Genomic DNA, 12,500 nt, shown 5'->3' with positions numbered 1-12,500 from the left:
CCAATGTTCTATACTGCATACGCAGGCGTGCTGTACATTACAAATATGATCTGAAGACTTCATTTGGCTCATGTGTACAGGGATATTGTGTATGTGTGTGTTTTTATATGGGTAGGTATAAGTGTTTCAAAGCATGTGTGTGTATGACGGAGTGCCATCACTACAGTTGTGAGTATGTGCTCTGACTTCCATAGCAACGGGCCTGGCTCTTTGGCATAGCAGGTTTAGCGCCCCGGAGACCCGGCTTCAAGACTGGGTGGCGTCACTGCTCTTTCAATACATATGTGTGCGCGGTCATGCTTGTGCTTGTACGTGTGTGTGTGTGTGTGCGCATTCATGCTTGTGCTTGTACGTGCGTGTGTGTGTGTGTGTGTGTGCGCGCGTTCATGCTTGTGCTTGTACGTGTGTGTGTGTGTGTGTGTGTGTGTGTGTGTATGTGCGCGTTCATGCTTGTGCTTGTACCTGTGTGTGTGTGTGTGCGTGTTCATGCTTGTGCTTGTACGTGTGTGTGTGTGTGTGTGTGTGTGTGTGTGGTTCATGCTTGTGCTTGTACATGTGGAGTAACACAGGGCTGTTATGTGGTGTTGTGCAAAAAAAAAATAGTCATGATAATAAAGCTAAGCTAAAGCAGGTGCTTTTAACTGAGGCGGGAGAACCTGGGAACAGCAGTGTGTGTGTGTGTGTGTGTGTGTGTGTGTGTGTGTGCTAATTGAACAAGTGTGAATGCCCTGCCCCACTAGACCAAAGCAGGACTGGACTGGTGGTGTGTGTGTGTGCGCGTGCATGTGTGTGTGTGTGTGTGTGTGTGGGGGCGGAGGGGGGTTACACCTGCAAGGGTACACGTTGGGTTCACTGGGAAGACAAATGGCCAAGGGGCTGAACCTGGACACACCAGACACTGCTTGGTGTTTTTCAGATGAATTATGGGGGGAATTACAGGGACTGAAATAAACCGCCACAGGCGTCCAAACGCTGCTCTCTGGACTTGGCTTAGATAGCCTGACACGGCAAAAGCCTCCTGCGTCCTGGCTGCTTGGAAGGGGGAAAGAATGCATCGACATTTGTATGGGTTTGGCCCCAAGACGCCTCAGCTGTGGCTACAATGACTCAGCGTAATGGGTGCGTGTCACCTGCAGATACCTGCTGAGTCAGCAGTGGAGCACGCCAACAGGGGAGCCGGGACTTGTGATGCCGTGTTCCTTTTGGCTCCGTATAAATGTAACCTGGTGGTGGGGGTGTTGTTGTCGTCATGGTCGTTGTCGTCGTTCCACTGGGGTAATGGAAATCCTTGGCCGTGGAATACTGTAAGATTGAGAAATATTGTCTTAAAGGCAAACTATGCAGGTTTTTTAGCTTAATTTACCTTAACAGCTTCAGACTCATTGGAATGGTTATATGACTTTTTTTCGGGTTGAACGGTGGCCGTCTCACTTCCCCCAGCGCCTGTGAGCGGAAAAACCACCTTTGCAGCTTTGGGCCGGCGGCCTTAGTGTCAGGAAGTATAACGAGTGTAACAAATTGCTTTACTGCATTCAAATACACACACACGCCAGGCACGGCTAGAACAAGGTAGCGATGGAGTTTCTCAGACATTCGTCATGACGGAGCCAGTAAAAAGAAGCAAAAAACGAGAAAACAGCGAATAAATTGCCAATACTGCATAGTTTCTCTTTAAATAAAGCAAGCATTATTTATTCAGGTTGGCAGTGGAGCTTATCCAGAATGCCAGTCACACTTAAAGCGGCTCTAGGTCGTGGCACAAGGTTTACCAAGTGAACCAAAGCGATTGTGCTGTACTGTAAAGTGCACTGTATATTTCCATAATACACACACAAGAGAGACACATACATAAAGCAGGTATTCATTTTCATATATAAACCAGGGAAGAGCTCATAAAGTCTGGCTCATAGAGCAGTAAATATCAGTCATGGGCATTACTTAGTGTCCGAGGGCTGCGTTCGCTCGATGTAGTGGGCAGACTGACGGACACCCGTGCTTTTACAGGCTGAGACGGGGTCTGCTATCAGCCTAAACAAGGGCTAAGTTATGTGCACGTCTGTCCGATTTAAAGACGCTGTCTGCTGGCTCGGCCGTTCCTCTGAATCAGAGCTAATGAAGTGGAGTGCTCTGGGATTAGAAGCTTTAATGAGTGGGAAGCCATGGATACGGTAAACATTCTGCCCCACAAGCCTTTTCTGTATTAAGGCCTTCGGAGCGCTCAGTCTTTACCACAAATCTATTGCGGAATAAATTGGATTTCTCTTAAATTAATGCAAGACGTTGCCATTCGGAGTCAGGATTTGTTGCATTTGTTTAAGAGGGCTGCTGTCCCATGGGGAATCAGATGGCCTTATGGGAAATGAGCAACTACAATCCCTTACAGTAAATCTCTGTGTTCCTCTGTGTTCCTCTCCAGATGAGAGGAGTTCATAGTGGGCCCAGAGGTGAAACAATAGTCTCCTCTTTTCTCTTATGGCTTATAGCCACACACATTCTACACACAACAACACAGACTAACACACTAACACACGCACAGATACATACACACACACACACACCTGACCTGATGTTGATACTGTAGAAGAGCTGATGCTGATCCTATTATTGATTATTGTTGAATATTCATGCGGGTTTTGTTTAATGTAGGGATTACTGACTGGTTAGACATAGTGGAGTGTTGGTGAGAGTTGGTGGAGAGGATGGCGTAGCTCTTCTCTCAGAGCTGGTGGTGGGGATGGCTTAGAGCTCTGGTATTCCTGCTAGCCAGCTCTCTGACCAGTCAGCACTCTCTGTCCCTCAAGAGCAGCAGTGGCCAGCGATGAGGGAAACACAATCTTTACACAAAAAAACAGATTGAAGAACAGATGCAAAGCCTGCACTGAAGATCAGATTCAAAGCCTGCACTGGTTTTGTGGAAAGATTCATGTCTGTCTTTCTCTCTCTCTCTTTCTCTCTTCCTCTCTCTCTCTCTCTCTCTCTCTCTCTCTCTCGCTTTCTCTGTGAATCAGCCTGTCTGTAGGCGATGAGTAAAGCTGTAACAGGATTACAGGACTGCCTTAATGTGTGTGTGTGTGTGTGTGTGTGTCCTTGCCGACATGGTGCTCCACTGCCCTACATACAGTAACTCTCTACATACACACTCACACACATATACACTCGTAAACACACACACACACACACACACATACATCCCCACCCCCTCTTCCAACTCCTCTTGTCATTGTGGATACCCTTGGTCCTTAGTGACGTTCTGAGAACGGTTAAGCAATTGTCCTTCACAATCAGGACGACATCAAACCTCCACCTCCTCTGCATCAGTATCTGCTAGTTAGGAGAGCATCCCCCCAAAGTGTTATCGAACAACTTGTGTGTGTGTGTGTGTGTGTGTGTGTGAAGGTAGACAAGCACACATACTGTCCAACCGATCAATTGGTATGTGCTTGGACTCAATTTTATACATTGACTGTGGTCTCACCCATTCATTTCTGCTGGCTGGTCATTTTTGATCGAGAACACCACAGGTTTATTAAACACCACAGGTTTATTAAACACCAACAAATTATAACAAATTTGTTTGTGTGTTAAGATGTCCTGTGTGAACAAAGTATTGGAGCCTCATCATGATAGTCAGATTAAATTAACAATATAAATCAGTCAAATTTGACTGTAACTCAGCAGGAGGGTTAAGCAGTTGTCCCTCACATGCAGGACGACTTCATATCCTCTCCTCTTCCACATCATCATCTGCTAGTAAGGACCGCATCTCCCACAGGCATCACTGAGCAACTATTACTGTTAATCAGTACAGGGACATTACAGTACAGGGACATTACAGTACAGGGACATTACAGTACAGGGACATCACAGTACAGGGACATCACAGTACAGGGACATCACAGTACAGGGACATCACAGTACAGGGACATTACAGTACAGGGACATCACAGTACAGGGACATCACAGTACAGGGACATCACAGTACAGGGACATCACAGTACAGGGACATCACAGTACAGGGACATTACAGTACAGGGACATCACAGTACAGGGACATCACAGTACAGGGACATCACAGTACAGGGACATTGTGGATACGGTCTCTCTACAGTTCTTATTACTGTTAAACAGTACAGGGACGTCACAGTACAGGGACATCACAGTACAGGGACGTTACAGTACAGGGACATCACAGTACAGGGACATCACAGTACAGGGACGTTACAGTACAGGGACATCACAGTACAGGGACGTTACAGTACAGGGACATCACAGTACAGGGACGTTACAGTACAGGGACATCACAGTACAGGGACGTTACAGTACAGGGACATCACAGTACAGGGACATCACAGTACAGGGACGTTACAGTACAGGGACATCACAGTACAGGGACATCACAGTACAGGGACGTTACAGTACAGGGACATCACAGTACAGGGACGTTACAGTACAGGGACATCACAGTACAGGGACGTTACAGTACAGGGACGTTACAGTACAGGGACATCACAGTACAGGGACGTTACAGTACAGGGACGTTACAGTACAGGGACATCACAGTACAGGGACGTTACAGTACAGGGACATCACAGTACAGGGACATCACAGTACAGGGACATCACAGTACAGGGACGTTACAGTACAGGGACGTTACAGTACAGGGACATCACAGTACAGGGACGTCACAGTACAGGGACATCACAGTACAGGGACATCACAGTACAGGGACGTTACAGTACAGGGACATCACAGTACAGGGACATCACAGTACAGGGACATCACAGTACAGGGACATCACAGTACAGGGACGTCACAGTACAGGGACGTTACAGTACAGGGACGTTACAGTACAGGGACGTTACAGTACAGGGACGTTACAGTACAGGGACATCACAGTACAGGGACGTTACAGTACAGGGACATCACAGTACAGGGACGTTACAGTACAGGGACGTTACAGTACAGGGACGTTACAGTACAGGGACATCACAGTACAGGGACATTACAGTACAGGGACATTGTGGATACGGTCTCGCCACAGCTCTTATGCTGGTTGTGTCCTGATCACCAGGATCTCCTGTGCTGGCACCCCCACCAGGCCGTGTGTCCACAGGTGCGTCAGCAGGACCTGTGCTTGGCCCCCACCAGGCCGTGTGTCCACAGGTGCGTCAGCAGGACCTGTGCTTGGCCCCCACCAGGCCGTGTGTCCACAGGTGCGTCCGCAGGACAGGAGCCTTGGCCCCCACCAGGCCGTGTGTCCACAGGTGCGTCCGCAGGACAGATGCCTTGGCCTCTATCTGTCTGTTTCTTTCCTCTCTTATCCTGTTGTCACATGGGCCCTGGAACGGACCTGTTTCCTCCAATCAATGGGCTTTCTGCTGCAGTGAGTTTCAGAGTTAATCAATCACACTGCCTCCTGTTCTCACAGGTGAACACACTCAGCCAACACACACACACATACACATGCACACACACATATACACATACACACATACAGACATACACACACACATACAGTTAAGAACAAAATTATTCATACCTCTGGCAAATATTGATTTAATGTTGTAAGACAATGTGGTAGAAACATGGAATCAAAAAAATAAGCCTTTTTATCTTTTTTAACATTTTTATTGAAAATGGCGTGTCCACAATTATTCATACCCTTTTAAAATATTCACTGGAAACATATTTAATCAAAGCTCTCAAAATGGTTCTTATAATACGTACCAAGCCACTCCATGTCTCCACAATGATTGTAGACCGCACCTTTTTAGCTGCAATCCAGGTTTTGAGGCAGGAATGATTATTTGCCATCACTCTGGCCTTGTACTCACTTTTTTGACGGATTGAGGTCTGGACTCTGGCTGGGCCAGAGCTATAGCTATAGAAATTAAAGAAATTATTTAAAAAGGGTATGAATAATTTTGGACAAGACATTTTTCATTCTTCTTTTTTTGATTCCATGTTTCTACCACATCGTCTTACAACCTTTTGACATGTGTCGGTGTCATTTTCAGTCAGAGCAAACATATCGATAAAGCGAAAATCAACATTGAATCAATATTTGCCATGGGTATGAATAATTTTGTTCTGAACTGTATACACACACACACACACACACACACACACACACACACACACACACACACACACATATATACATACACACACATACAGACACACACACACACACACACACACACACACACACACAAACACACATGCGCACATACACACACATACAGTCACACACTCGCCTGAGACATCCTGGAAAATGTCACTCTTTCACTCTCACTCACTGAGTCCTCCTCCCTCTCTCTTTCCATCAGTGTATCAATCTGTCCATCTCATCCTTTCTGTTGGACATTCACTTACACACACACACACACACACACACACACACATACACACAGAGTGATGGAGAGATTAGGTCAGAGAGGTGATACACAGGTAATGTGTGTAATGATACACTCACAATTGCTATAGAAGTGTTAGGGCAGTTTCTAAGGTTCTTCCTTTTCGTAGCCATGCTTTGGAGAGACGGGCCCTGTGTTAATGCCACCGATTCAGTGGCTAACTACTGTACTTTTGGCATTGTAGTTTTTTTTCTTGCAGATTGCGAGAGAGAGAGAGAGAGAGAGAGAGAGAGAGAGGTCAGGTTGAGGACAGAAACAGACAGTGGGAGAACTAATACCAACTTGCAGACCCCAAGATCAGCTGGGCCATATAGGGTATACTGTACCAGGGTATGTCCTCAGGGAATAGCAACACACCCAGAGATGCCAAGCTGTGTTCCCACTGCCACATCACAAGAGGAAGAAGAGCTACTGTACACCTTCTAATATAGAGCAAAATAGCACAAATAGAAATTTCACTGAAATAGGAAATGTGTATTTCTGGAATCTCGGCCAAGAAACAATAATAAAAGCAAGCTCCTTTCTTTGGTGAGAAAAGAACATTGCTGACAGCGTTGTGCGAATCCTGACGCAATTTGAGGAAAAGTGGATGACCCTCGACGGCAATTACCACATTTCCTCTTCACATTTCCAGTAAACTTGTATTTCTCTCCTGATTGTCAAAAACTGTACATCAGGGCTTAGCCTATACTGGGATATTACGCAACCCAGTAGCAATAAAGATTGCCTTTGATGCAATGAGGTAGAGAGAGATGTGTATGCTGACAGGAAGGGAATCTCGTGTGTGTGTGTGTGTGTGTTTGTGTCTGTGTGTGTGTGTGCTGACAGGAAGGGAATCTCGGTGTGTGTGTGTGTGTGTGTGTGTGTCTGTGTGTGTGTATGCTGACAGGAAGGGAATCTCGGTGTGTGTGTGTGTGTGTGTGTGTGTCTGTGTCTGTGTCTGTGTGTGTGTGTGTGTGTATGCTGACAGGAAGGGAATCTCAAGCTCGGCAGCAGAGGGTCCCCAGTGAGCGAGTTGTCAATATGTTTTTATAGCATGTGTGCGACCTCCAGGCTGTGCTGTGTGTGTGTGTGTGTGTGCGACCTCAAGGCTGTGCTGCGGCTGATGTTTGTGTGAGGGCCTCTAATGAACTAATGAGGGGGGGGCAGAATGGAGTTTGGACTGATGGATGTGTGTTTCTCCAGCTCTGCAGGGATCAATTAGATCCTTTTTTTCCTGCTTGAAACGACTCCCGCAAAACACACCCATGGCACTGGTGAAATTGTTTGAGCTTTGTGAGAAAACACACATGGTGTGTGTGTGTGTGTGTGTGTGTGTGATGAGACCAGGCTAAGGGCAGTGAACATAGATTTCATGTTCACTGAGACCTGGATTTAGGGTGTTTGTTTGTTTGTTTGTTTGTTTGTTTGTTTATTTATTTATTTATTTATTTATTTATTTATTTCATCTTTGTTTGTTGCAGACACTTTGATGTGGGACTCTACAGGTGGCTCATCAGGTAAGGATTGTGAGACTGCGTGTGTGTGTGTGTGTGTATGGTGTGGTGTGTGTGGGACAGAGAGAGCATTTGTGTGTGTATCTGTATGTACTGTATGTGTGTGTAAGAGGGAGAAGGAGCCCATGTGAGAGAAAGAGAGTGTGTGTGTGTGTGTCTGTCTGGGACTTGGTTTGTGTGTGTTTGCATGTGTGATGAATCACCTAATGAGTGTATTGACTACAGTAGGTATGATACTTTTGCATTGCTTCATGACTCAACATTTCCATGCGTAGTACAAAAGTGATGCTCTCTGCACCAAACAGACAGACACATAGCTGGCAGAGAAACAGAGCAGGCGTAACAGTGTTATGACTTGATGGATAAACACCTACAAAAACAGCAGACATCTCACTAGGCTCCCCCTAGAGACAGACACAGACATACTGACACACACACACACACACACACACACACACACACACACACACACACACACACACACACACACATACATACACACACACACACATACACAAAAAAAAAACACACACACACAAACACAAGGGCACATGGGGCCATGGGCACTGGCAGCCTGAAGCAGAGTGTTTGGTAGCTGCATGGTGCCCGCTGCTGGTTTACGCCATCTGGAGCCCACTGCAGTGGCAGACCCAGCCCAGCCCAGCCCAGCACAGCCCAGTCCAGTCCAGCCCAGCCCAGTCCAGCCCAGCCCAGCCCAGGCCAGCCCAGCCCAGGCAGAGGCAGAGGCAGCAGGGCTGGAGCTGGAGGCCAGGGGAAGGGGGCATGCTGGATGCTGGAAAGGTGCGGACATCCGTGCAGCCTCCTCCTTAGGCTGAGGGAGCGCTTGGGAGTGAGACGTCACGGACATGCAGCAAAGCTGGAGCCAGAGGTGTGTGTGCGTGTGTGTACGTGTGTGTGCGTGTGCGTGTGCGTGTGTGTGTGTGTGTGTGTGTGTGTGTGTGTGTGTGTGTGTGTGTGTGCGTGCGTGTACGTGTGTGTTTGTGTGTGTGTGTGGCATGGGGGTTATGGAGACAGACAGACAGAAGCAGCAAGGGTTGGACTGGACATGGAGTCAGACAGCCTGTGAGATACCCATATGACCTTATCTGAGAGTTGGGATGGAAGATGGGTGTGTGGGGAGAGGAGAGGAGAGGAGAGGAGAGGAGGGGAGTGGGTGGACACAGCCAGACACCGTATGTTCTCAGCTCCTGAGCCACAGGTTAAGTGTGTTTATTGTGGAGGACAGATCTAGCTTAGAGGGCACCAATCAGACACAGATCTAGATTAGAGGGCACCAATCAGACACAGATCTAGATTAGAGGGCACCAATCAGACAATGAGTGAAGATGACAGGGCACCAATCAGACAATGAGTGAAGATGACTGGGCGCTTTCTGTTCTGTCTCCGTCCTCTCTGTGTGATTCAGTGCAGTGACGGTGTGCTGATGGAGTGACACTTACAAAGCATGTTGGTTTTGTGAGCAGTACACACTCAACAGACACACACACACACACACACAGACACACACACACACACACACACACACACACACACACACACACAGACAGACGGACAGATGGTGTAATCTAATTACAATCATAGATGGTGTCTGCTCTAGGTCACCTTTCCTCTGAATTGGCTTGGGAGTTGACCTCTGGTGATGTCGGTGTAGACGTCATCCTCTTTAATTAGAGAGAGAGAGAGAGAGAGAGAAAGAGGCAATGTGTATTTATCAATTTATCGATGAGGGAGTGTATTGAAATCAAATGCATTGATGTGATCTATACTATGCTTTGACAACACTATTTTTCTTTTGAGTGGTCATGCCAATTGTTCGTATTGAATTAAATGAACAGCTAGAAAGAGAATGAGAGAGAGACTTTTGACCTCATTATGGTTGTGGCATCACATCACTATCACAGAATGACTATTTGACCTCGGTCAAAAAGTTATTCTGTTACTGATGTGACGCCACAACCTATGAACACTTGGATATTTAAAGTCCTCCTAAGCTCCTCTAACACTCCATACTTTTCAAAGGCTGGGGCGTTGTTCATTAGCTTGTAGAAATCATGCTCCACATTAATTAATGTGTGTTGACCAAACTCTTAATTAGAGAGAAGAACACATCGATTGAATAGAGAGAGAGAAAGAGAGAGAGAGAGAGAGAGAGTAATTACGCATTTTCTGAATGAATAGTGTGAGTGAATCACGTGAATATGTGAAATCTTTGTTTTTTGTTTTTTTCGCTTCGGAGTGATCTGTTTCGGGTGCAGCAGCGATTGATTTAAACTGTTCCATGAATTGAGACAAATAACTTAGGTCTCTATACATGAATCTCAGCCACAGTCTTTTGTGGTGCATGAGTGATTAGTCTGTGTGTCTGTGTGTCTGTGTGTGTGTGTGTGTGTGTGTGTGTGTGATCATCGGGAGGGCGAGGCCACCACACTTAAATGAGCCTTAAGCACAAAAGCACACTTCTGCCCTTAGTAACAGTCGATAAGCAGCTGAAGCATGTTATGGAAATCAGTCTGTTCCCACTCACAGATCTGTGTGTGTGTGCATCTGGAAATGAGTGTGTTCCCACACACACAGATCTGATGGCACTCATTAATTAGACGCTGTTTGCAAATGGGTTTTTAAACTGTGGAGGGCAAACACACTTACACACACACACATACATAGAACTCGGCTTTTATCTGACAAACTGCCTCGTGTTGCATACACACACCTTTTCTACTCATGTGCCTTTACTCTGCACACACATACACACACACACACACACACACACACACACACACACACACACACACACACACACACACACACATACCTTTTCTACTCATGTGCCTTTACTCTGCCAGAGCTTTTGTCTAGGTGTGAACAACCACTACAACCCCAAATCAGAAAAAGTTGGGACGTTGTGTAAAATGTGAATAAAAACAGAATGTAATAATCTACAAATTTCTTAAACTCATATTTAGTTGCAAAAAGGACACAGACAGCATATGAAATGTTGAAAATGACAAATGTGACACTTTCCTGGAAAATATATGTTTTTTATATAATTTTGAATTTGATACCAGCAACATGTTTCAAAAAAAATTGGGACGGGGGTAACAAAATGCTGGAAAAGTTGTGCAATGATAAAGAAAACAAAAGGAGGAATGTTTCAAAACTAATTAACTGGCAACATGATTTGGTATGAAAAAGAGCATCCCAGAGAGTCAGGGTCTCTTAGAAGTAAAGATATGGGTATTCATCACTGTGTAAACCTGTGTGCACAAATGAGGATTGCTGTGGTCTTTTGGACCTCAGATGGCACTGCATCGAAACCAGACCTGTTTCCAGACCTGTCATTGTATGGGCTCAGATGGCACTGCATCAACACCAGACCTGTCATTATATGGTCTCAGGAAAACCTCTGATAACCATTGTCTTTCTGCACAATTTGATACTCAATTCAAAAACTGCAGCCAAATTTGCAACAGCTAAAACAGCCAAAATTGAGACATGATTCAGAAAATACCACCGTCTTATCAGGGCCTGAGCTTGTTTAAAATGAAATGAGGTAACATGGAAAAAGGTCCTGTGGTTAGACCAATTTTTTGGTAATCATGGATTCATCTGGAAGAGGGCCTTTCCAAGTAGCCAACATATCCAACTTATTTTAGTGCTCAGTTCGAAACCCAACATCTATGACGGTGTGGAGGTGCATTAGTGCCTACAGAATGGGCATCTTGCACATTTGGCAAAGCACAATCAATTCTAAATGATGTATACAGGTTTTGAGCAACATACACTGCCATCCAGGCAATGTTTTTTTCCATGGAAGACCTTGAATCAGGAAAACAATGCCAAAATGAATTCTGCACATATTTAAACAGTATTTCCCCATAGAGGGGAGAGTCCAGGTGCTAAAATGGCCTGTCTGCAGTCCAGACTTGTCAAATTACTTGCATCAACAACATTTTATTCTCAAAACTCTAACAACTGGTCCCCTCAGTTCCTACACATTTACAGAATGTTTCTAAATGAAGCAGCACAGTGATAAACATTCCCTTGAAACATGTTGCTGGCATCAAATTCAAAATTAACATATATTTTCCATGAAATAGTCGAAATTTTCATTTTCAACATTTGATATGTTGTCTATGTTGTCTTTGTTGTCTAACTTTTTCTGATTTGGGGTTGTAAAACACACACACACACACACACACACACACACACACACACAGACACACGCACACACACACACACACACACACAGACACACACACACATAAACACGCGCTTTCATGCACATTCACCCACACATACCTCTCTAGAGCTGTAGCACTTAGATCTTAACCCATTGCATTTAGTTTGCTCTCTTAGGTATGCTGTTTAAAAAGATTCACCATCAAGACCACACACACAAACACACGCACACACACTCACACACACACACACAATAATTGTGAAGCAGTGAGTGTCTCGGCCATTAGCCAATTGCAGGCAGCCATTGTTTGTTTTATTCTCTTGCCCAATGAAGGGTTTCTTCTGTAAGCGGGGGAAACATATGGAGGCTCTCAAGCGGCCCCTTTGA

The 12,500-nt window shown here is 45.5% G+C and overlaps 1 protein-coding gene across 1 annotated transcript in view; it reads left to right on the top strand.

Annotated features, from left to right (window-relative positions):
- hhat (hedgehog acyltransferase) overlaps positions 1 to 12,500 on the top strand; it is an 82,249-nt gene that overhangs the window by 28,448 nt on the left and 41,301 nt on the right. Inside the window, exon 9 of the mRNA XM_042065512.1 lies at positions 7,880 to 7,915. Within this exon, the coding sequence (XP_041921446.1) occupies positions 7,880 to 7,915 (36 nt within the window). The remainder of the gene's footprint in view (positions 1 to 7,879; positions 7,916 to 12,500) is intronic.

This window comes from Alosa sapidissima, chromosome 16, assembly GCF_018492685.1.
Source record: "Alosa sapidissima isolate fAloSap1 chromosome 16, fAloSap1.pri, whole genome shotgun sequence".
Lineage (NCBI taxonomy): Eukaryota > Metazoa > Chordata > Actinopteri > Clupeiformes > Clupeidae > Alosa > Alosa sapidissima.
The sequence above is the reverse complement of the archived record's forward strand: the minus strand, read 5'-3'. Positions and strand labels throughout refer to the sequence as shown.